The following is a 27,134-nucleotide window of genomic DNA, read 5'->3' on the forward strand; positions in this document are numbered from 1 at the left end:
CAGTTTTAAGTAATCTTTTACCTGGCCTCTCTACTGCCATTTTCTTCTCATCCTACTCCCAAATCTTTTGTATATGCACATTTTTCTAGGTTATTCTCCCCAAAGTATTGCTCTCAAACATTGAATGACTACCAAATAGTTCAAATATCTTAGCCTAACATTAATTCCCTCCATAATATGGCCATCAGCCCCTGTTTCTTGCTTCATTTTATACTCTTCCTATCTTGAAATTAGCCCTCTGGCCCTGTCAACCTGTTCACTGTTCCTCATTTATACCCATGCTTTATTCAATGCTGAGCCCTCACTCACTGTTTACTCTTCCTAGGATGTCTTTCCTTGCTATCTTTGCCTGTCCCGGTTCGCCAATCCTTAAAAGACCAGCTCAAACACATGTTTCAGGGGTCCTTCTCCAGCTCCCCACTCCTAAACACACAAATACACACAGTAGAAATGCTTGCGCTCTGACCTCAAAGAGCACACACCATTTTTAGTCTTGCATTATAGCTCTTTTTGTGTATCATTTATATTTTTTTACCTCTTACACTGAAGAACATAGCAGGCGGAGGTCATCTGCTACTCATATTTGTGACTTGTCACAATCTCATTGTACAGTCGTTGTTCAATAAATTTCTGCTAAGGAAAGGAACTATGTTCACTTAAAAGAAAAAAAAAAATAAGCATTTGTAACTTTAAACAGTCACTCCTTCAATGAAATCAGACCCAACATGAGAGAACTGATCAGATGATTGAGTAGAAATTTTTCTTAGTGGGTTGTTAATTTTCAGGTCTTATCATCTGATTTGTTTTAGCAAATTTATGGACATGATTTCACATGGCTAAAGAGTTATAGCCTTAAAATATAAATTTTAGTAATCTGCAATGCATTAAAAAGTAATACATTTATTGTCAACTAAATATTTTGATTTAAGGGAGTAATTCAGAAAGTTACTTGCAAGCCCTCTTACTGCTTTCACTATTTTAATTGTTTTCCTTTGATGAAAAAGCATGGGCGAAAGCTTTTTATTTTTATATTATGAGAAAGTATTTACGTTTTAAAAATAAATATACTTGTTTTTGGGCCTATGTGTGTGTATTGTTCTTTAAAGTAACACTAGGCTTGAAATATTTTCTTTAGTAAGTGTTTCCTAAATGAATTTGAATAAAGAAGGCTCAGTTTTTTCCTTTAATTCCTTTAATGAGTAAACTGCATGTTTTAAATAACAGCGTTGTGTTCTCAAGGTATATTATTTGCATTCTGTATATGTGTCACATCATGTAATCTCTGACAGCTGTGGATTAACTCGCACTTTGAGGGGAAGGCAAGCAGAGGGAAGTCATCACCTTTAGTTTCAAACATCATTGATTTACTCTTAGAAGTCTTAACTCAAGCCCTTGCACCTTGGAAATTGCCCAGTGTTTTGGGAAGAAATAGTTTGATCTTATCCTATAGATCTAAGCTGCCACTGTCCCCAATTTTGTTTTGTTTTGTTTCTACTTTGAAAAAAACTCTAATTCTGGTATCATCATGCAGGGTTCATGATTTCCAAATTATGTTGATGAGGATTGGCAAATTCTCTGCCACTACTTTCTGTTCTCTAATATATGGCAGCCAAAACTAATCTATAACAGTGTATTTCCTTCTCATCAGATTTTCACTCCAGGAGGTATATTCTAATTAACTAGATTTGGCACATGAGATAAAATCTACTTGCCAGTTGAGTCCTTGTAGTGTTCTCAGTATTGTATTACCTTGCCTCCCAGTACAAGAAATACACAGAAGGTGTTTGTGAAATGCTCCTAGTAATTTGATTAGGTTGGGATTAGAGGAGCTGTGTCTGCTACATTACCTTATACTTGTTTATCCTTCTGAATAAGCCTGTTTTCTTGTTATAAGAGTTAGCTGCTTTCCTTGACCCTCCTTTTCCATTTAGATAACATGTGAAGAAAATAGTACTCTCTCAGGAGTATTTATCTTTTTTCTCTTAAAAGCTCAAAATGCATTAATGTTGATTGTTTGGTTTATCTTCAGGAAATCTGTCCCAAAAGTCACGCATAACGTAGACTGCATTAACATATGTATTGTGTTTTTAAAAACAAGGAAATTAATAGTCCTTGATTTTGCACTATCATAACACACATAGAATATTGCATTCAGTTTAAGACACTATCTTTTATGAAAGAGAGATGGTGCACAGACTCAGTTCCATTTTATATGACAAATAAGTGAAAAAAATTAGACATGCTTATCTTAGGAAAGAGAAGACTTGGGAAAGACAGCCTTATTGACTTCATGTATTAGTTGGCCCGTTACATGGGCGAGGGTATAAATAAGACCAATGGCTAGGAATTTGGTAATTCAGTGAAATAGCCCTTGAAAAAAGGTTTTGTGGTCAAATAAATATGACAAATGATTGTGCCATTTTCCTTTTCTGGAGATTTACAAATATGTATCTGCTGAGACCAGCTCAGCAATAGGTTTGCACAAAGGGAAGGTGATGCAGAACTTAAGAAATAAAGGGACAGAAAGAAAGACACGAGAGAAAATAAAGATGGGACCAGGGGACTCACAGCTTCTGGAACTGAGAGCCTCGACCCAGTTTCCACATTGTATTTATTAGAAATTACAAAGCAGTAGTTATCTATGTTTACTTTTAAGACTGCTTGTTATAAAGCTGCAAGACTTGCAAAACTAGGGAACAGGCCATACAAAGTTCAAATGCCTCCTCATGCAAACAATTTCCGTGCTGACCAGACAGCGTTCCATCTAGTCAAGGCCGGTGTTCCTAAGCTCACACTTTTTATCTGTGTTGTGGAAACGTTTCAACTTCAAGCCAGGTTACCACGTTCAAATTCAAGCTATTTTCCCAAATATACCAAATTTATTTATTATATATTCATATTTTATATGTTAAATATATAATATATAATAAAGTTATGCCTGAAGAGAGCTCTATAAATTTGTTAACCCCAACATTCCAAGAACACCTTCTACAAAATTAATATTCTAGGGAACTCGCATTAGAATAGTGGGTCTCAAAATGTGGTAACAGGGCCACCAAAATCACCATTACCTGAAAATTTATTAGAAATACAGTTTCTTGGCCCCTCTACCCCAGACCTATGGAGTCAGAATCTCTGGGGATGGGGGCAGTGGGGTAGGGCCCAGCAATCTGTGCAATTGGTAGTAAGTCCTCTAGGTCATTTTGATGCTCCTAAGCTGTGAGAAGCACTGCTAGCAAATACTATCTCAGCAGTACCCCTTTAGTTTTCTTCATTACACTACAATTTGTGTTGTAAAGGTTTCTTCAAATGATATTCTGTTACTCTACTATTGATTTATAGATGGTTTATTCTTATGATTTACAGAAGGAAGGGAATTCTTATTCAAGGCTCTGTATGGTTTTTATCCTAGTGTAGGCACCATCCAGTTGATATTAATTTAGATATTTAAAGGATCCTAGGTAATACATCCATATATTCTATTAAGTGAAATGCACATTTCCATAATGGGGTAACACTTAAATTCATTTTTTAAAAAAATGAGCACTTGCTGTTTTCCATTTATTTCAGAATGTTCTTTAGAAAATGAAGCCTTTTTTTAAAAAAAAATTCTTTAGAAAATGTAAACTTAATTTTTTAGCATCTTGAAAGATCTGTATTGTGCCTGCTCCCATGTTACAAATTTATAAGATTAAGAAATTTTCTAATCTCTTACATTAGCAGAGATTAAATTCTGGTGACCTAAAATTTCTCTTTCCAAACAAGCAAGATGCTTTCATAAAAATGTAATCAAAGTATGGCTTAAAATGTATTCGTATATACAAAAAAAAAAGAATTCCACACAAGTATACATATAACAATAGTTTATTGGATATTATAGGTATGCATTTTGAATGTTTATATGAAAAGCCCCTGTAAATCAGGGAGAAGAATCTTCTTTATCAAAGAATAGTGAAATAAAGTTGGATGTTTTAAAGTGTCACAGTATATTTAACTTAAATTCATTGAGAACAAAATTACTAATGTTTCCTTGGAATGAAGTGTGGCCAAATTTATGTTAACTTCTCATTATTGTTTTGTCATCTTTTTTTTCATGGAAAAAAGGGTACACTGAGTTTATATTATTAGGTCATTTGAAGTTTTATTCCTTTTCAGTTAGGGGGACAAACAATGTTAGTTTTTTAATAGATTTTAATTGGTTGCTACTGTCTGACAGCAGAATGCCTCGGAATTTCCAGTTATAGTAATGAATATAAGTAGTGCCGTCATTACTATATTTAAACAACCGTGGTTGCCAACAATGTGCTAAAGTCTGAATATAGCATAGTTAATTATGTCACTGTCCCTGACCAGGGCAACTGCTACTGAAAGGACATACTCGCATGATGAGAAGATAGCAGATAGAGCTGTTACTTTATTGCTGAGTCTCCTAAAGAGGTTTAGGACATTAGCTACGTTTTCTAAAGAGCATCTAGGAGTTTTAAACTTGAATATTATATTCTCTTCGAGTTTTTAAAATTACATTCTTTTGTTTATTCTTATATCTCTTTTTAGTTTTCCTTACGGGAAAAAAAGCCAATTCAGTGTTAAAACGCTACAGAAGAGCCAATGTATTTTTTGAAGAAATAAGACAGGGCAACATTGAGCGTGAGTGCAAAGAAGAAGTCTGCACATTCGAAGAAGCAAGAGAAGCTTTTGAAAATACTGAAAAAACTGTAAGTGTATTGGCCAAAAAATTTTAATTCTCACAGATTTACCTACCTATTTGAAGCCTGCATTCCTGTGTGTGTTGCTACCAAAAGTGACCTTAGTGATGGACTCTGAGAGAGCATCCGACTAATGCTATGTGGGTAGGATGCTCGGTTCCCTTCCTTGTGTGTTGGTCTGTCTTTAAAGGCCCAATTTCCATAGGACTCTGCTGAGCTGAGATGTATCATCTTGAAGATAGCAAGGAGGAAGCATTTATTTCACACAAGGCTCTGTTCTGGAAGTTATAGATGACATCGCCTTCCTCTGTCTAATCAGAGAGAGTGTAGAGGAAACTCATGGATGCTGACACTGTTTAAAAATGCTTTACTTCTCTTACAAGAGAAAAGACAAATCCAGACTTTCCTGCACACCCCTGGAGATTTTCCTCTTCACCTTCCTTTACTCTAGACTAGGAGAGCAGGTATGGGAACGCACGAGGCAGTGGTGTAAGAGCTATACAACTGCCAGACAGCTGGCAATTACATGACCAGAGGTAACTTACCTGCAGATCCATCCCTGTGCACCAGAAGGGAGTGTTACACCATGAAAATACACTAGATGCTAAACAGTTGGTGCTGGATGTGACAGAGGAATATCAAATCCGTCTCAGGGGCAATGAGTGTAGAAGAGGTTTAAAGAAAGAGGTTTTCTGATTCCTTGTCAGGTAGGGGACGGCCCCTGGGTAAGGGGAAGGAGCTCAAGAAAGACAGTCAGGGAGGCATGACTCTAGATTCCAGTGTGCACAGCAAAGGCAAGATCAGTTTATAAATCGGTAAGTTGTGAGCTTCATTGTTTTAAAATCTTATTAACTGCACCAGGGAACCGAGAGTGCCTACAACTGCAAGCAGAAGGATTGCATCCATCATCCATGTGGGATCTAAGCCCTCTCTCGATATAGAGGTGGAGTGGACATCAACGTCCCAGGGCCCACAGGATGGAGGAATAAAATATGGATTAGAGTAGACTTACTAATATTCTGCTATAGAACGATTTTGACTAGTAATGGAAGAAATTGTAGCATTAATGTGGAGAAAGTGGCCACAGTAGTTGCTGAGGGCAGGGAGAGGGAAGAAGAGATGTGATGTGGGGGCATTTTCGGGACTTGGAATTGTCCTAAATGATATTGCAGGGACAGATGCTGGACATAATATATCCTGTCATAACTCGCTGAATGGACTAGGGGAGAGTGTAAACTACAATGTAAACTATTATCCATGAGGTGCAGCAGTGCTCCAAAATGTCTTCACCAAATGCAATGAATATGCCTCAATAATGAAAGAGGTTGTTGATGTGGGAGGAGTGGGGTGGGGGGATGTGGGGTATATGGGAACCTCTTATATTTTTTTTCAAAGATTTATTTATATTTCATTTATTTCTCTCCCCTCCCCCCCCCCCCCCGCCTCCAGCTTTGTGCTCTGTCTGTCCCTTCACTGTGTGTTCTTCTGTGACCACTTCTATCCTTATCGGAGGCACCGGGAATCTGTGTTTCTTTTTGTCGCGTCATCTTGTTGTGTCAGCTCTCCGTGTGTGTGGCGCCATTCTTGGGCAGGCTACACTTTCTTTTGCCCTGGGTGGCCCTCCTTAGGGAGCGCACTCCTCGCGCATGGGGCTCCCCTACACGGGGGTCACCCCTGCGTGGCATGGCACTCCTTGGGCACATCAGCACTGCGCATGGGCCAGCTCCACATGGGTCAAGGAGGCCCAGGGTTTGAACCGTGACCTCCCATGTGGTAGGCAGATGCCCTATCCATTGGGCCAAGTCCACTTCCCTCTTATATTTTTTAATGTAACATTTTTTGTGATCTATGTATCTTCAAAAAAATACAATTAAAAAAATGATGGTGGTGATATGGGAAGTGGGGTATGTGGGAACCTCTTATGTTTTTTAAAGTAATGTTTGGTGTGATCTATTTACTTTTAAAAAAGATCATTAAAAAATTAAATTAAATTTTTAAAAATTTTATTAAACTACCTAGGGGAAAACATTGGGAAAAGAAAACATCCATAATCCCATCATGCAAGCACAAACCACTGTTGGCTTTTCAGTTTTTGTTTCTTTCCAGCGCTTTTTCTTATGCATCTGCTTAGTTCTTATTGGTTTTATTTTAAACATTTTACTGTTTTTTCTTCTTATAAAATTAATTCATGTTCATTGTAGAGAAATTGAAAAATGAAGTAAAACAGGAAGAAAATAAAATCCTTAGAATTTTTAGCATTTTATAATTTGGGTATATATATTATTCTGGTTGATTTTAATGCAGAGGTAATTTTTTAAATAAGAGAAATAGAATTGTAGTATAAATAGTGTTTTGTTACATGCAGTTTTTACTAAATTAATATGCATATTTTCCATGTAGTTAAATATTCTTCTATAACATTAGTTTTTGTGTCTTTTTTACATAGCTGTAATCATGTTTAAAATTTTAATCCTCCCTCTTATGTTTCCCTGTATGGCTGCTTCATATGATTTTGTGAAGGTATATTAAAATAATTACCTTTGTCTTACAGTATCCATATTCTTAGACCAATTATGAGCTATTATAGAATAGAATAAAGTTCCATTTGTAAATGTGACCTAAATGTCATTTAGAATCTTCACTGCTTATACCAGATGCCAGGAAATATTGAGAGTAAAATCTGGGTTATGTACTTAAAGACATAAAGAAAATCTGGTTCTTCATACTGTGTTTTTTCAAGGAATATTAATTGTAGATATTCTACTATGGTTTTCACAAAGCTAATGATTTTTCACCCTACTTTACCATTCTCTAAACTTTAAAGGAAAGACAAGTACTTGTTTGAAATATAATGTGTTAAAAGTAATTTATATAAGTAAACGGTATTCTTAATTTAAAAAATTATTTTGTAAGTAATTTCAAACTTAAGGAAACGTTTGCAAGAACAGTATAGAGGACTTCTGTGTAACCTTGACTTAGACTGACCATTTATTAACTTTTTGCAATATTTGCTTTATCATTTTCTTTATATATATATATATATAATATATATATAAACATGTTAATTTTTCCAGACCCAGTTAGAATAAGTTGCATACATTATACTCTTCTACCCTTAAATACATCATCATTTATTTTTTCAGAACAATTCTCTCACATAACCACTATACAGTATTCAAAATTAGGGAATTTAACATTGGCAAGTATCTAATCTACAGTCCCTATTCAAATTTTGCCGGGTAAAATTTGTACCGTTTTTTTTTTTTTTTAAGATTTATTTATTTATTTATTTCTCTCCCCTTCCCCCCCCCCCACCCGCCCCAGTTGTCTGTTCTCTGTGTCTATTTGCTGTGTGTTCTTTGTCCGCTTCTGTTGTTTTCAGCAGCACAGGAATCTATGTTTCTTTTTTTGTTATTATTGCGTCATGTTGTTGTGTCAGCTCTCCGTGTGTGCGGCGCCATTCCTGGGCAGGCTGCACTTTCTTTCGCGCTGGGTGGCTCTCCTTACGGTGCGCACTCCTTGCGTGTGGGGCTCCCCTGCGCGGGGCCACCCCTGTGTGGCAGGGCACTCCTTGCACGCATCAGCACTGCGCGTGGGCCAGCTCCACACAGGTCAAGGAGGCTTGAACCGCGGACCTCCCATGTGGTAGACGGAGTCCCTAACCACTGGGCCAAGTCTGCTTCCCTGTGCCGTTTTTTATAATCATTTTTTTTTCAATTTGAGATCCATTCCATGATCACACATGGCATTTAATTTTTATATCTTTTAGTCTCCTTTAATATAGAACATTTTCTCAGATTGTCTTTGTCTTGTGTCACATTGATATTTTTGGAGAGTATAACACTTGTTTTGTAAAATACCCCTCCAATTTTGGGTTGTCTAATGTTTTCTCATGATAAATACAAGTTATGTATTTTGGGGCAGGAATATAACATGTGCTATATGTCCTCAGGGCATCACATCTAAAGCACACGTGTCTTGCCCCATTACTGATGATATTAAATTTAATCACTTTATTATAAGGTGTTGTCTAGATATCTCCACTGTGAAATTATTGTTTCTCTTATAGTTTATAAGTACTTTAGTGGGGAGATACTTTGAGACTATGTAAATATTCTGTTCTTCACCAAACTACTAGTATTAGCATCTGCTATTATTGATTCTTGAATGAATTATATTATAGTTCCTAAATGGTGAATTTCTAATTCCATTATTCAATCTACATTTATTAGTTAGCATTCCACTGGAGGGAAGAGCATCCCTTAATTATTTATTTATGTTTAGTATGGGACCAGGAATTATTTGATTCAGTGGGTTGTAATCCGTGACTGCCAATGTTTTGATCAAATTGTCCTAAATTTGGCTAGCACAAGAAACTGAGAGAGTTTGTAACTGTATCTATAATACGACAGATAAAATCCAAAAGCTATAATGGGTGAAGTAATAACTACCTTTACAGTAATAACATTGAATGTTAATGGATTAAATGCCCCAATCAAAAGATACAGACTGGCAGAATGAATAAGAAAATATGAGCCATCTATATGCTGTCTACAAGAGACTCACCCTAGACCCAAGGGTCAAAATAGATTGAAAGTCAAAGGCTGGAAAAAGATATTCCATGTATAAGGTAACCAAAAAGAAAAAGTTGGGAGAGCTATGTTTATATTGGAGTAAACAAACTTTAAAAGCAAGGCTGTTGTTAGAGAAAAGGAGGGACATTATTTGTTAATAAAAGAGGCAATCTACCCAGAAGAAATAACAATCATATATGTATATGTACCTAACTGCTCCAAATTATATGAGGCAAACAGTGGCAAAACTTAAAGGAGAAATAGATGTCTCTACAATAATAGTTGGAGAATTCAATATACCATTCTCATCATTGGATAGGACATCTGGGCATAGGATCAATAAAGAAACATATTGAATAATATGATAAATGAACTAAACCTAATAAAAATATACAGAATTTTGTACCCTTAAACAGCAGGATACACATTCTTCTCAATTACTTATGGATCTATCTCCTGGATAGACCACATGTTAGGGTCACAAAGCAGATCTCAGTAAATTCAACAAAATTGAAATTTCACAAAGCACTTTCTCTGACCATAATGGAATGAAGCTGGAAATCAACAACAGGCAGAAGAAGGGAAAATTCTCGAATATGTGGAGATTAAACAATATCCTCATAAATAATCAGTATGGCAAAGAAGAAATTACAAGTGAAATCAGTAAATATCTCAAGACAAATGAAAACAAGAACACAACATATCAAAACCTATGGGTTGCAGCGAAGGCAGTGCCGAAAAGGAAACTTACAGCCCTTGAGGCTTAGATTAAAAAAGAAGAGCTAAAATCAATGACCTAACTACACAGTTGGAGGAACTAGAAAAAGAAAAGAAAACTATGCCCAAAGCAAGCAGAAGGAACAAATAACAACTATCAGAGCAACAATAATTTAAATTGAGAAAAAAAAATAGAATCAAACAAACCAAAAGTTGGTTCTTTGAGAAGAGCAATAAAATTCACAAATCCTTAGCTTACAAAGAAAAAAGAAAGGAGATATAAATAAATCAGAAATGAAATTGGGGACATTACTACTAAACCCACAGAAATAAAAAAGATCATAAGAGGATACTATGAATAACTACACACCAACAAACTAGACAATGTAGATAAAATGGACAAATTCCTAGGAACATATGAACAACCTACACTCACCCTAGAAATACTAGAAGACCTTAACAAACCCAATCACAAATAATGAGATTGAAACAGACATAAAAACCTCCCCAAATGGAAAACCCCTAGACCAGATGGCTTCACAGGTAAAGTCTACCAAGCATTCAAAGATTCATTACCAATCTTAAACTCTTCAAAAAAAATTGAACGAAAGAAAATGCTACCAAACTCATCCTTTGAAGTCATCAGCACTCTCCAAAGCCAGGTAAAAATATTATGAAAAAAATTACAGACCCATTTCCCTAACAAATATAGATGCAAGAATCCTCAACAAAATACTTGCTAATCAAATCCACCAACACAGTAAAAGAATTATTCGTCATGACCAATTGGGTTTTATCCCAGGCTTGCAAGGGTGGTTTGACACAAGAAATTCAGTGTAATATATCACATTAATAGATAAAAAGAGATAATAGATAAGATGATCACATGATCATCTCAACTGATGCCGGAAAGGCATTTGACAAAATCTACCATCCTTTCTTGATAAAAACATTTTGAAAGATAAGAATTGAAGGAAACTGTTTTCAGTGTGGTAAAGTGCATGTTATGAAGAACACACAGCTAACATTATGCTCAATGGTAAAGACTGAAAGCCTTTCTGCTGAGATCAGAAATAAGAGATGAATGCCCACTGTCGCCACTGTTGTTCAGTATCGTGCTTGAGGTTCTAGCTAGAGCAATCAGGCAAGAAAAAGAAATAAAAGGCATTGAAAGGAAGAAGTAAAACTTTTGCTATTCACAGATGATATGATCGTATACCTAGAAAGTCCTGAATAATCTACAACAAAGCTGCTAGAGTTAATAAATAAGTTCAGCAAGTGGTAGGATACAAGATTAATACTCAAAAATCAGTATGCTTCTATACACAGTAATGAGCATTCTGAGGAGGAAGTCAGGAAAAAATTCCATTTACAATGGTGACCAAAATAATCAAATATTTAGGAATAAACTTAACCAAGGACGTAAAGGAGCTGTATTCAGTAAACTACAATGCATTGCTAAGAGAAATGAAATACCTAAATAAATGGAAGGACACTTCAGGTTCAAAGATTGGAAGACTGAATATCATTAAGAGGTCAATTCTACATAAATTGATTTACAGATTCAATGTAATACCAATAAAAAGTCTAACAGCCTTTGAAAAAAAAAGAAATGGAAAAGCTAGTTATCAAATTTATTTGGAAGGGTAAGGGGCCCCAAATAGAAATATATTGAAAAGGAAGAACAAAGTTGAAGAACTCTCACTTCTGGACTTTAAATAATATTACCTAGTTACAGTGGTAAAAACAATATGGTGTTGACATAAAGATAGACATATAGACCAATGGAACCAAATTGATTGTTCACAAATAGACCCTCACATCTATGGTCAATTGATTTTTGACAAGGCTGTCAAGCCCACCTAGCTGGGACAAAACAGTCTATTCAACAAATGGTGCTGGGAGAATTGGATATCCATATCCAAAAGAAAGAAGAAGGATGCTGTCTCACACCTTATACAAAAATAACTCAAAATGGATAAAGGACCTAAATATAAAAGCTAGAACCATAGGATTTCTAGAACAAAATGTAGGGAAACATCTTCAATACCTGGTGGTAGGTGGTAGTTTCTTACACATTATACCCAAAGCACACCCAGTGAAATAAAAAATGGATAAATGAAGCTTCCTCAAACTTAAACACTTCTGTGCTTCAAAGGACTTTTTCAAGAAGGTGAAAAGAGAGCCTATTCATTGGGAGAAAATATTTGGAAACCACATATCCAATAAGGGTTTGATTTCCATGCTATATAAAAAGAACATACAACTCAATAATAATCAAAGCACAAGCTATCCCATTAAAAATGAGCAAAAGTCTTCAATAGACTTTTTTACATTTTTTCTTAACAAATCAATTTAATTGATACATATTAATAAAACATAAATCCATCCAAAGTGTACCATCAATGATATATTGTGTGATCATGTATTTATGCATTCATCACTTCAGTCATACCTAGAGCACTTTCGTTATTCCAATATTAATAATAAGAAACAAAAAAGAAACAACCAAAACTCAAAACCTCTCAATTTCTCTATACTTCTCCTGCCATACATTGCTGCTATTCTTTTTCCTTTTCTCTAGTATATTAAATAGGCATTTTTCAAAAGAGGAAATACAAATGGCCAAAAAGCACATGAAAAAATGTTCACTATCACTAGGTATTAGGGAAATGCAAATCCAAACTACATTGAGATTTCATCTCACACCTCTTAGAATTGCCATTCTTAAAACAACAGAAAACTAACAATCCAAACTACATGGAGATATCCTCTCACACCTCACAGAATGGCCATTCTTAAAACAACAGAAAACTAACATTGCTGGAGACAATGTGGAGAAATAGGAACACTCCTTCACTGCTGGTGGGAATGAAGAGTGGTACAGCCTCTGTGGAAGAGGGTTTAGCGATTCCTCAGGAAGTTAAATATAAAACAGCCATATGACCTGGCAGTCCCTCTACTAGGAATATATCCAGAAGAACTGAAAACAGGGACATGAACAGATATTTGCTCACCTTTGAACATAACAGCATTATTCACAGTTGCCAAAAGATGGAAACAACACAAGTGTCCATCAACCCATGAGTGGATATACAAAATGTGGTATTTACATATGATGGAATACTATGCTGCTGTAAGAAGAAATGAAATTGGGACACATATGACCACACAGATGAACCTTGAGGATACTATGCTGAGTGAAATAAGTTAGACACTCAAGGATAAATATTGTATGGTCTCACTAATATGAACTAAATATAAAGAATAAACACATTGGGAAGTGGATGTGGCTCAAGTGATAAGGCCTCCACCTACCATATGGGAGGACCTGGGTTCAATTCCTGGGGCCTCCAGTGAAAAAGAAGAGAAAGCATGCTTGCGTTGCAAGCCAGTGCCTGTGTGGTGATCAGAGTGCCTATAGAGTGAGCTGAGTGCCCACGTGGTGAGCCAAGTGCCCATGTAGCAAGCCAAGTGCCCATGTGGGTGCCCATGTGGCAAGCCAAGTGCCTGCATGGTGAGCCAAGTGCCCACATGAGTGCTCATGCAAGTGCCCGCATGGCGAGCTGAGTGCCAATGTGGGTGCCTGTGTGGTGAGTCAAGTGCCCGCGTGGGTGCCCATGTGGTGAGCCAGTGCCCAAGTGGTGAGCCAGTGCCTGCGTGGCAAGTCTAGTTCCTACACAGTGAGCCAGTGCCCACACAAGTGAGTCACACAGCAAGATGACACAACAGAAGAGAGATAAAGGGGAGAGACAAGGTAAATCCTAGAGGAGAAAGATGAGAAGACAAAGACAAAATAAAATAAACAGATACAGAAGATCACACAGCGAATGGACACAAGACAGCAAAAAAACAACAACACAGCAGGATGGGGGAGGGGAAAAGAATAAACACATTGAGTTAAAATCTAGAGTATAGGTTACTAAGAGATAGGATGATGGCTAAGAAGGGGTACTGATGCTTAATGTGTGTAGAATTTTTAATAGGCTTGACTATATAAGTGTGGAAATGGATAGAGTTAATGGTAACACATTAAAGTGAGCATAACTAACACAGCTGGTTTATAAATGGAATTGTGGCTGAAAGGGGTAGTCTAGGGACTGTATAATATAGTGAACCCAATGGTGGGTGAGGATTGTGGTTAATAGTACAAATACAAGTATTTTCTTCTGTGAACTGGAACAAATGTATATCACTATTACGAGGTGGTAAGAATATGGTGATTTTGGGAAAATACAATTAATGTAACTTATGGACTATAGTTAGTAGCAATTATATACTTGCATCATTGCCAAAGAAGGTACTATATCAATGCTAAGGGTCAATGATAGAGGGGTCTGGGATTTTTGAAACTTTTACTGAGGTAGTGACTGCACAACTCTGTGATGAAAGTGAGAACCACCGAGTATACACTTTGGATGGATTGTCCAAGGCATGGGACTGTATAACACAGTGAACCATGTGGTGGATGATGGACTCTGGTTAACAGTAGAAACATGAGAGTGTTCTCTCATGAGCTGTAACAAATGTGCAATACTAATACATGGTGTGGCACTTTGAGATTATTTATGAATCCCAAAAAGAGGAAGATTATGTTTGTAAACTAATCTCTTCCTCTGGGTGTGATACCCTTTGATTGTATTAAACTCAAATGTTTTAAGTTTGCTTGATAAAATCAACTTAGGGCTTTTATTTGACCATGTCATTAGGGCGTGACTCAGGTTGAGTACCTGCCCCCTTGGTGGGCTAATATAAACAGGTACTCACTCAAAAAGACACTGAAGAGGAGAGAGTTTGGTCATTTCAGTCCTGACTTGTGACAGCAAGGAAAAGGCTCAAAGTAGCTGAGAGACCAGGCAAGATATCAGCAATCATCTTGCTTCAACATGTGCCCTCTGACTTTGGTGAGAATGCAACCTTAAGTTGGACTCCTTAGGGCCTTGTACCTGTATACTTTTACCCCAAGTAAATACCCTTTACAAAAACCAACAGATTTCTGGTACTCTGCCTCAGCTCGCCTTTGGCAGACTAATAGACATGGTTTTAATAATAGGGGTATATGGAAAAATATACCAAATGTAAGCTATAGACCATAGTTAGTAGTAATAATTTGATGATTTTCTTTCTTAATCTGCAGCAAATATTCAACAACAATGCAAGGTGTTGGTGGAGGGGTGATGTATGGGAATTCTGCACATTTTACATTATTTCGTAAGTTCACAATTTCTCTAATAAAAAATATAAATATAAATATACTAGAGAGAAGGGAAAAGAATAGCAGCTATGTATAGCAGGGTAAGCATAGAGAGATTGAGAGGTGGTGAGTTTTGGTTGTTTGGTTTTTGTTTTTTATTATTATTATTGGAATAATGAAAGTGCTCTAAGAATGATTGAAGTGATGAATGCACAAATATTGATTACACCAAATACCATTGATGGTACACTTTGGATGGATTTATGCTTTATTAATATATATCAATAAAATTTATTTGTTTAGGAAACAAACCCAGAACCGATTAAAAAAGGTATGAATATCAAAATCTGTTACCAAGCAAGTAAAAATGAGATATCTTCAAACCTTATATTTGATTATTTTATTAGTGGATAGTATGCAGAATGATGTGTGTATGTGTTATAAAACACATACATACACATATTCTTACAACTTAACAGGGAAAAACAAATAACCCAATTAAAAATGAAAAAGGACTTAAATAGTCCTTTCTCCAAATGTATTCAAATGGCCAACAAGCAAATGAAAATATATTCAACATCCTTAAATATTAGGGAAAGAAAAAACCAAACACCAATGAGGTACCTCTGCTCATTTACTAGGATGGTTATAATCAATTTTTCTAAATATAAGGATTGGGAAGACTGGAAAATTGGAATACTCATAAATAACTGGTGGTAATGCAAAATGATTCTGCCACAGTTCAAAATATTTTGGCAGTTCCTAAAATGTTAAAGGTAGAATTTGCATGCAATTCCTGAAAAATAACGTACTGGCAAGGATATTCAGAAATAGTCAACATTGGATATAAATCCACCTGTTCCCTAAACTTCCGTCCTGTGTTTATATATCAGCTTTCAAACAAAACCTCCTTTTTTCCACAGCTCTGTAACTTCTTTTCTCTATACAATCAACAAATCTCACTCTTGTTTTGGCCCCTTAGCAAAAAGGGTAGCAAATCCAACTCACCCACAACCTTCAGTATGTAATTTTTAAATAAATGTAAACTAGAATGTAACCTTAAAAAAACTTGGAGAAAAATAAAATAAAACACAGAAAAAGTAAGTCATTAGGAATATGCACATCTTTAGGACAGCATGTTCAATACCATGAAATCAAGAGTTTGTATTATTGTATTCTCCATTTGGCAAATTGGAGCAGTGCTTACATTAGTGTACCAATTATATTCATTATAAGAAAACTAGAATTATATATTTCATAGTAGAAAAATTTAATTCCCAAATGAAAACACTAATAATTCATTTATTTACAAATATTTTCTGAATGACTACTAAGCACTATTACTGAGTACACATATTTGGTGGTATTTCCATGAAGCATATATTTACAGCAGGAAAGCAGGCTCATTTCACATCTGCACTAGTTCCTGAATGATGAGTTAGTGTTGGCCAGTTGGATAGAGCTGATGAAAGGACTGGATAGTAGGGGACATTCCAGGTGGAGAACATCTCACGAATGAATGTATTCTAGTATGAAATAGCATGTGTTTTTTCAGGACCAGAGAGAGTTATAGGCAATGAGATTGTAAAAGTAGCTAAGGGCAGGCTCATGAGTAATCTAAAATCTCATTTTAAGGAGTTTAGAAATTAACCTGTGAATGATGATGAATTTTATGTGATCAGATTGACATTTAAAAAATAATCACCCTGGGGGCAGATGTGGCTGAAGTGGTTGAGTGCCCTCTTCCCATATGGGAGGTCCTGGGTTCGATTTCCAGTGCGCCCTAAAAACCCAGCCCAATACCTTAAAAAAAATCACCCAGAAGGAGTGTGGAGAACCTGTTGTTCAAGCAGAGAATAACCATAAGCTGTTCGTAAAATCTGACCCTCCAAGAAACTCATTACTTGTTGCTTCTGGATAGTGAAGATGTTACTGAATTATGAAAATATTTCTCGCCCTCTTGGTCAGATGGTCTTTTCACTTTCCTGACATTCACATCTTGATTACCCATTGACTTGAGACTAATGTTAATGATAATGGAGATATGAGACATGACAATAAGGAAGTCCATTCCTTTCAAAAAAATCAGTGGGCTGAGGTATCGCAATTGACAGGAGGAACCTCTCTCCCCATCAGAGGTCTCCAGGATGGAATCCTGGTGAATCCTAGAGGAGAGAAAATGAGAAGACAACACAGACACCAAAAACAGGAGGGTGGAAGGAGGGGAAGGGAGGGAATAAATAAATAAATAAATAAATAAATAAATAAATAAATACATACATACATACATACATACATACATACATACATACATACATACATACATCTTTTTTAAAAAATCAATTGGCCATAGATGTCAGGGGCAATTTCCACTATAGCTGAGAGTGAGAGGCTGAGAGAAACCCTGAGGAGCTGAGAGAGAGTCTGGAAGCTGGAATAAGTGGAACACAGAGGACGGAAAGAGGACTCTGAACAGGCTAGGCCCACCAAGCAGCTCTAAGCTGAAGAGAGGAGCCATGCCATGTGCTTGATTGCCCACAGCTGAGTTCCAAGCTAAAGGGCCTGGAGGAGAAGTCAGAGACCCAGATGGAGAGCCATCATTTTGCCTAACCATGTGGCAGGAGCCCAGCATCTGACCAGCAGCCAGCCTTTCATGAGAAAGCATCTCTGATGCCTTGATTTGAACATTCTGGCAGCCTTGGAACTGTAAGCTTTTACCCTCATAAATCCCCATTATAAAAACCAACACATTTCTAGTATTTTGCATTGGAAGCCTTACCAACCTAAAACACTCCTGTTCAGTTTTTTTGGAAGAGTTTGAGCAGAATTGGTATTAATTCTTGGAATGTTCAGTAGAATTCACTTGTGCAGCCATCTTGTTCTGAACTTTTCTGTGTTGGGAGGTTTTTGATGATGTTTCAATCTTTTCACTTGTAATTCGTCTATTGAGATCTTCTGTTTCTAGAGTCAGTGCATGTTATTGGTGTATTTCTAGGAATTTGTCCATTTCATCTAGGTTGTCTCATTTGTTGGCATACAGCTGTTTATAGTATCCTCTTATCATTCTTATTTCTGTGGGTTCAGTAGGTACCCCCCTCTCATTTCTGATTTTATTTGTGTCTTCTATTTTTTCATTGTCAATCTAGCTATGGGTTTGTCAATTTGTTAATTTCAAAGAACCAAATTTTGGTTTTATTAATGTGCTTTTTTAAAAATTCTCAATTTCATTTAATTCTGCTCTAATTTTCTTTCCTTCTGTTTGCTTTGGGTTTTTTGCTGTTCTTGTTCTAGTTCCTTGAGGTATGCAGTTAGGTCTTGATTTTAGCTTGCTTTTTTAAAAAAAATGTAACCATTTAGGGTTATAAAGTTCCCTCTCTGCACTGTCTTCATTGCACCCCATAAGTTTTGATATGGTGTGTTCTCATTTTCCTTTGTCTCAAGATATTTACTGATTTCCCTTTTAATTTCTTCTTTGATCTACTGTTTAAGAGTGAGTTATTTAACTTTGATACATTTGTGGCTTTTCCAGGTCTCTGCCTGTTATTGATTTCTAGCTTCATTCCATTAGAGTCAGAGAAGATGCTTTGTATAATTTCAACCTTTTAAAATTTATTGAGACTTTGTTATGTGACCCAGCATGTGTTCTGTCCTGGAGAATGACCCATGTGCACTTGAGTAGAATGTGTATCCTGCTGTTTTGGGGTAGAATGTTATATATATATGTCTGTTAGTTCTAGTTCATTTATCATATTATTCAAGTTTCCTTAGTCATCTTCTGTCTAGATGTTCTATTTATTGATGAAAGTGTATTGAAGTCTCCAACTATTATTGTAGTGGTGTCTATTTCTCCTTTCAGTTTTGCCATTGTTTACCTCATGTATTTTGGGACACTGTGGTTAGGTGCTTAAATATTTATGATTGTTCTTTCTTCTTGGTGGATTTACCCTTTTATTAATATATAGTGCCCTTCTTTGTCTCTTGTAACAGCTTTTGACTTAAAATCTTTTTTGTTGTCGTTGTTCAATATTTGTATAGCTACCCCAGGTCTTTTTGGTTACTCTTTGCATGGAATATCTATTCCCATCCTTTCACTTTCAGCTTATTTGTGCCTTTGGGTCTAAGGTGAGTCTCTTATAAACAACATATAGTTGGATTGCGCTTTTTTATCCATTTTGCCACTCTGTGTCTTTTGATTGGGGAAACCAAATGTAAATAGTCCATTTACATTCAGTCTTATTACTATAAAGTCAGTACTTCAGTCATTTTGCCCTTTGTTTTTTATATATCTTGTATCATTTTTTGTCTCTCTTTTCCTTTATTGCAACCTCCTTTTCTGTATAGTTGAACTTTTGTGTTGTATCTAACTGATCCCTTTCTCAATTTTGTTTCTGTATATTTCTAAAAGACTTTCTTTGTTGTTAACTTGGGGTTTTCATCACATAACCTACATCTATAAGCTATTAATGTGAAAAGATACCAACTTAGCTTCAATTGCACATGTGTTCTCTGTTCCCGTATCCCTCTGTTCCCCCTCTTTATGCTGTTTTTGTCCCACATTACCTCTTTATATTTTGTGTGTCCATTATCATATGGCATGCCTTTTCCTTTTTCAATTGTTCTCTGATTTTTATAGGAATTGAAGAGCTGAGTTGTATATTGAGGATATAGTACTTTTGAGTTTTGCATTTACCTTTTTAGTTACCTTTACTGAAGATACTCATGTCTTCACACTACATGCCACTCTCTCCTATATTTACATTTCAACTTACAGAACTCCCTTTAGTAATTTTGTGGGACAGGTCGTTTGTTGAGGAATTCTGTCAGTTTCTGTTTATCTGTGAATATTTTTAAGCTCCTCCTCTTTTATATATATATATGTTTTTTAATTTTTTGTATTCCCCCTTGTGTCTTGCTTGCTGTCTTTTCTCTGTGTCCATTCTCTGTGCATTATTCAGTGTGTCTGTATTTATTTTTTTATTCCCCCCTTGCAGCTTGCTTCTTGTTGTCTGCTCTCTATGTCCATTCGCTGCACATTCTTCTGTGTTGTTGTTGTTGTTTTTTTTGCTTGTCTCCCTTTTTGCTGTGTCACCTTGCTGAGTCGGCTCTCTGCAGCGCTTCTGGGCCAGTGGCTCTCTGTGGCATACAGGTGAGCCTGCCTTCACAAGGATGCCCTGGAACATGAACCCAGGGCCTCCCATATGGTAGACACTCACCCTCATTTTTGAAGGACAATTTTGCCATATAAAGGATTTTTGGCTTGCAACTTTTCTCTTTCCATATTTTCAATATATCATACCACTGCCATCTTGCTTCCATGGTTTCTAATGAGCAATCAGTGCTTAGTTTTATTGAGAATTCCTTGCGTGTGATGAAACACTGCTCTTGCCACTTTCAGAATTCTCTGTTTTTGGCATTTGATGTTAAGACTAGTTTGTGTCTCAGAGTAGACCTATTAGGGTTTATTCTGTTTGAAGTATGTTGCACTTCTTGGACATGTATGTTTATGTCTTTCATAAGAGTTGGGAAATTTTCAGCCATTATTTCCTCAAATATTCTTTCTGCCCGCTTTCCTTTCTCTTCTCCTTCTGGGACACCCATGATGCATATGTTTGTGCAATTCATGCTGTCTCTCAAATTACTGTGACACTGCTTAATTTTTCTATTTTCTCTGTTCTGTAATATTTTATCTTGTCTTCTAGTTCACTGATTCTTTCTTCTGCCTGTTCAATCTGCTGTTGTCTGCCTGTAGGTTTTTTAAATCTCCATTATTGTGCCTTTCATCCCCAGAGTTTCTAATACTTTTCTTTTTAAATTTTTTAATTCCTTATGCTCACATATTGTCTTTTTAAATATTCTTTAGCTCTAAATCCATGTTTTCTTTCATCTCCTTGAATTGACTTAGTTGATTTTTTTAAAATTTTGATTATTTGTTCCAAATTCTGTGTCTCCTCTGAAGTTTTTTTTTTTTTTAGCTTTTATATCTCACAGTATTTAATTTATTTTATTTTATTTTATTTTATTTTATTTTATTTTTTTTATTGACTTTGTAATAATATTACATTAAAAATATATATGTGAGGTCCCATTCAACCCCATCCCCCCACCCCCCCCTCTCCCCCCCCAACAACACTCGTTCCCATCATCATGACACATCCATTGGATTTGGTAAGTACATCTTTGGGCACCTCTGCACCTCATATACATTGGTTCACATCATATCCTCTGAAGTTTTAATGTTTTCCTTCGTCTGAGCCATATCTTACTGTTTCTTAACATGGCTTGTAATTTTTTGCTGATGTTTGGCATCTGATTATTTTGATGTATTAACTCTGAAGGTGAGTTTCTCCCTCTTGTCTAGGATTTTATTGTTGATTGGCTTTGTGTTAAGGCTCTTCTTTGATGTTTGGACTAACTTATTCTAGATCTTTAGAGTAGCCCATGTTTAATGGTTCAGATTTTCTCAGCTCTTTTTCATCTGTTTCTTGCTCTGGATATGTGGTGCAATTTTTAAGATTGCACTTTTTGTGCAATTGTTTCATCTCTAGGAGAAAGCCTCCTTTCCTCTATTCCTTCTCCAGAAATCTTGTTCTGTTTTGTTTTTTTGTGTGCATGCAGAATTTTCTCCCCAGCTCCTATGATTTGTTTTAATTCTCTCCCTCACTCAATGCCCATTTTCCTGTTCTGGGACCTATCCTGTCTTACAGCATCTCAATTTCCCCCATTTTCCTCTGTGAGGCTTTTCTTCTTCCAGTTTCAACCTCATTAGGGTGTCCCATTCCAGGGACCCAAGTGGGGTCAATACAGAAAGGTGTGTCAATTCAGAAATGTCCATTTTGTGTTTAGGTGATCCACTGAACAAAGATTGGATTGAGTTTACACATCTCTTGCTATCACTTCTGCCTGGGTCTCTTTCCCTCTGCCCCACCCCAGGGGTGGGCCTTTTTGTATGTGGCACTCTTCAGCCCCTTATGTTACACCTTTGGTCTCTGAGGACTTTGGTCCCTCTGCCTGAAGATCTACCTCACTGCTGTGAGTGTCACTATAGTCTGCATCCACGGTAAGAGGTATACCCAGGCTGTGCTGCCTCTGTGTAGTTTCACTTGAGACCAAGTGAAGGGGAGGGATCTGAACCAGCAAGTCTGTAAGGGAAATCTCCTACCAGATCTTGAAGATCATTTTTCTTTTCTTCACTTCAGGGTTTGTGGAGTCTTTCCCCAGTCTCTGTCATCCTCCAGAGTTGTAATCATCTGGGATTTGTCCTTTTATTTGTTGAATTTGAGGGGATACTTTTCCAGGAGATGTCTTATGTCACCATTGATAATGTCACTCTCTATATATAATTTTTGTGGGTACTTTTTTACTCTTTGACCCAGCAAGATGTTCTAGGCTCATCTTGTACTTTCCCCTCTCCAGCCTTGGAATTGGCTGCTTCTCTGAGGAGTCTTAGTTACTTTCAATTATGAATAAGGTTTAGAAACCAAGATCTAGGAGTTAGGGTGTGCTTATTGGTAATGGGGTGCCATTGCTTCTGGCCTTTTCATCAACAGAGTTAGAAAAGTATTTACAACCCCCTACATACATATATATAGTATATTGCATATAAATATCTGTATATACATATATGCATATGTGAAATCATAAGTTCATCTTTATAATCTCCAGCTGCAATCCAGCCTTTCAGAGTTCTTTCTTGCCTTCACCATTCTATATTTGTATTTATCTTCCACAGTGAGAACCCTTGCCCCCAACAACAGCAACATATTAACTGATTTGCTCAGTCCTACAGTAGATACACGGTGGTTTCAAAGTTGTAATACCCTTTCCAGTACAGGGAAGGAGAAAATTTTTATATATTTTTTTGAATTCATGCATTCATATATCCATACATCCATCCTGGAAATCACTCCATATGCATGCACAGAAATTATCCCAATTTCTTTTGAAGATTTTCAAATAGTACTTCTTCGTAAGAATGTGCCATAGTTTATTCAACTGGTCTTCTGTATTTGGATGTTATGTAATTTTTGAATATTTTTGCAATTATAGATAATCCTGCAGTAAATAACCTTGTGCTTTATGAATTTTTGCATTCTTGGAGATTTATCTTCGGAGTAAATTCTTAGAAGTGTGATTGCTGTTCAAAGGGTTAATGCATCCGTAGATTTGTTAGTTATTGCCGGACTACTCTTCATAAGGGTTGTACCATTTTGCATTTCTACCAGATTATGAGAGTGCCATTTCCTCACAGTCTCACCCCGTAGTGTATATTGAAGGTTTCACATTTTTGCCAATATGTACGTTAGTGAGACATGGTATCTCAGTGTACTTTCCATTTGCATTTCTCTTATTAGTAAAATCGCAGTTTGCTGTTTTTTAAGGGCCATTTTATACCTGTCTTGTGAACTTAGTTTTGTGCCTTTTTTCTGTCAAAGTTATGTTCTTTTTTTCTCAATTAAAAAATTATTTATATATTAGAGAAATTAGTCTTTATCCATGATATATATTTCAGATATTTTTTCCCAACTGCCATTTGTATTTTGACTTTGCTTAATGGGATTTCCCATGAAATTTTTTTTTTCATTTTCATTGCAGTCCTAAATTTAATGAATCTTTCACTGAATCTGGGTTTGAATCATAGTAGAAATCCTTTCCCTATACTCAGTTATAGAAGAATTCACACAGTTTCTTCTAATATGTTTGAGGTTTTTATATTTAGATTTCTTTTTTTATTGATTTATTGGCTGTTTATTGGTATTGCTCAGAAGTTGACATTTGCCTCAAGTGGTCTTTTTTCCCTCACGTTGTTCTTAAGTTAATGGTGTTTTTTTAAATCAATTTTATTGAAACATTTATAAACCATACAATCCATCTACAGTGCACAATCACTGGCTTTTGGTGTAATCACAGATTTGTGCATTCATCACTACAATCAGTATTAGAGCATTTTCATTACTCCAAAAAGAAACACCCCTACCCTTAGTAGTCACCTCTCAATTCCTCTATCCTTCCTCTGCCATACACAATTGCTAATCTATTTCAGTCTCTAAATTTATTTCTATTTACATTTTATATAGATAGTTTAACAATATGTAGTCATTTATGTCTGGTTTCTTTTACTTAGCATATTTCTTTTTTTACCGTTGATGGAAGAATATTGATATATTACCATTCCCTATGTCATAGATTGCTTTGGTTGTATTTTTGCCCAAATATCACCCTATTACTGAACATTAGCATACCTTTGTTCTGTTTCAGAGAAAAACATTCTTAGATATGTATTATTAACCATATTCATTTTCAACAAGGTGGTTTGCTATGCTATGCAGGTCCCATGTTTCATCTTTTAGCTTACTTTCTAGTGATAAACGTGACCTTCTACTTCTATATTAGTGCTGCTAATTATAAACACTGTGATGTGCTTTCATCATTTCTGTGCATTTCCAAACATTTACAAACAACCTTTTTATCAATTTTGCACAAATTGCTTTCCATTCTGTATATTCATTCCATCATCTGGTGACAGATATATTAGAAATTTTTAACTCCATGAATTTGCTCATTATATTTAGTTCATTTTAGCAAAATCATACACTATTTGTACTTTTGTGTCTGGCTTGCTTCACTAAACATAATATCCTCAAGGTTCATCCATGTTCTCATATGCCTCACAACTCCATTTGTTCTTACAGCTGAGTAATATTCCATTGTGGGTGTGTGGGTGTGTATACACACTGCATTTTGTGTATCTCTTCATCTGTTGACTGACACCTGGGTTGTTTCCATCTTTTGGCAATTGTGAATAATGCCACTATGAACATCCGTGTGCACAGTTATTCACCAGTGTGCATTTAGATTTCTGATCCATTTGGTGTTTATTTTGGGGTATAGGGTAAGTTATGGGCCTTACTTTTCCACAAGTTACCCTTTATCATACACGTAATTTCTTAGTTATAGAGGATTTGTAGAATATTTTAATATAGAGTACAGCTATTTTCTCCTTACAACTCTACTTTTTCAGTGCTTTCCAAGCTATTTTTGCATACTTATTTTTCCATATAAACCATACTATTAACTTGTCTAGCTCCAGCATACAAAAAAAGTTTGTCAGTATTTTTGCTGGCATTTCATTCACCCTGTAAATTAACTTAGGGATAATTGACATCTTTAAGGTGTGGAGTCACCCTCTCCAAAAAGGGATTTCTTTCTATTTTTTTAAAGTGAATTTTTCTGTCTTTCAGAAATAGTTTTCATGGTATATGTGGTACAAATTTCTTAGGTTGCTTCCTAATATGTATTGCTTTTGTTGCAATAAATATGAACTCATGTTCTCTCCCATCATTTCCTCTGTTTATTGTTTGTATATGTGAAAGCTATTGATTTTTTAAGCCTTTTTGAGTTATAATTGACATACAATTAACTGCACATATTTAAAGTGTTTAATTTGGTAAATTCTGACATATGTATACATCTGTAAAACCATCCCTACAATCAAGATTGTAAACATAGCCATCATCCCCCAAAGTTTCCTCATGCCCCATTGTAATCCCTCCCTTCTTCCCCTACTTAAATTTAGCCCCCACCAGAAACAATTGATTTGATCCTGTCATTAAAGAAAAGTTAATATTTTCTACTGTTTCCTATAAATAGAATCCTACTGTATATATATATTCTTTAGTCTGTCTTCTTTCACTCTGCATAATTATGTTGAGGTATATCCAAGTTGTTGCATGTATTAGTAGTTCATTCATTTTTATTGCTGAATATTGTATCATTATATGCATGTGCCACAGTTTCTTCATTCACCTTAGATGGACATTTGGATTGTTTCCAGTTCTGGGCTAATACAAATAAATTTTCTGTTAAAATTTTGTGTACAGGTTTTTATATGGACATAAGTTTTAATCTCTCTGGGGTAAATGAGTACAATTGCTGGATTGTAATGGTAAGTATATGTGTGTATATATATATATATTTTTTTTTTAACTGCAAAACTGATTTCCAGAGTGGCTGTACCATTTTATGTCATCATCTGTAACATATGAGTAATCCAGTTTTTCCACCTTCCTGCCAGCATTTGGTATTGTCACTGTTTTATTTTAGCCATTCTGATAGGTGTATAGTACTATCTTATGGTGGTTCTAATTCGCATTTCCTTAATGGCTAATGATGTCAAACATTTTTTCATTTGCTTACGAGCCCTCTATATATCCTCTTGTATCTCCTTGTGTCTTTTGTTTATTTATTAGTTGGATTATTTTATTTTACAGTAGAATTTGAAGGTTTTAAAAAATATATTCTAGGTATGAGTCTATTGTCAGAAATGTGGTTTGTAGGTTTTTTATTTGTATGTGTTAATTAGATGTCTGACTGTATTATTGATCTTTTTCCTTGCTGGAGTTCTTTTACCATTGTCTCTAAAGGTGAACAATGTTTTAATGCTCACATCTCTGGCTCTGACTCTCTTTTCTTGGCTATAGAGACAAGATGCTGCATTTCAGCAATCTTCAATGCAAATAGAAGAAATTCCTTTAGCTATGAGAGGATTACTTGAGCAGTCTCTTTGCACTCTCCTGCAATACCTTTCCTCTCTATAGAATCATTCTCATTGGCCTACACACATCTTAGGGGAAAAAAGAATTCTTAACCTCACATGCCCCTCCAGCAACCACATGACTTGAAATTTTGCTATGCTCTGTCTATATTTACTTCTCTAGTGATCTTTCCTAGTCTCATGACTTGAAATGCTAATGACTCCCAAATTTATATCTCCGTCCTGAATGGCATCCTCTTGCCCCTTCACTAAATTATTTTCTTCCTAGCACTAATCACCATCTGATATCTCTTTGTTGTGTTTTTTAAATTGTTGCTTTTCCCAGAACTATTAGCTATAGGATGTCAGCATTTCTTTTCTGTTTTGTTCACAGCTATGATTCCTAGGTTATA

General features: G+C 35.8%; 1 protein-coding gene across 4 annotated transcripts in view; it reads left to right on the forward strand.

The window, feature by feature from the left end:
- The window catches only part of PRRG1 (proline rich and Gla domain 1), a 202,835-nt gene that overhangs the window by 153,074 nt on the left and 22,627 nt on the right, over window positions 1-27,134 (forward strand). For all 4 annotated transcript variants that reach the window (XM_058291957.2, XM_058291956.2, XM_058291955.2 and 1 more), the window contains one exon: window positions 4,555-4,715. In XM_058291957.2, coding sequence (XP_058147940.1) covers window positions 4,555-4,715 — 161 coding nt within the window. The remainder of the gene's footprint in view (window positions 1-4,554; window positions 4,716-27,134) is intronic.

Source organism: Dasypus novemcinctus, chromosome X (assembly GCF_030445035.2).
Source record: "Dasypus novemcinctus isolate mDasNov1 chromosome X, mDasNov1.1.hap2, whole genome shotgun sequence".
Taxonomy (NCBI): Eukaryota; Metazoa; Chordata; class Mammalia; order Cingulata; family Dasypodidae; genus Dasypus; species Dasypus novemcinctus.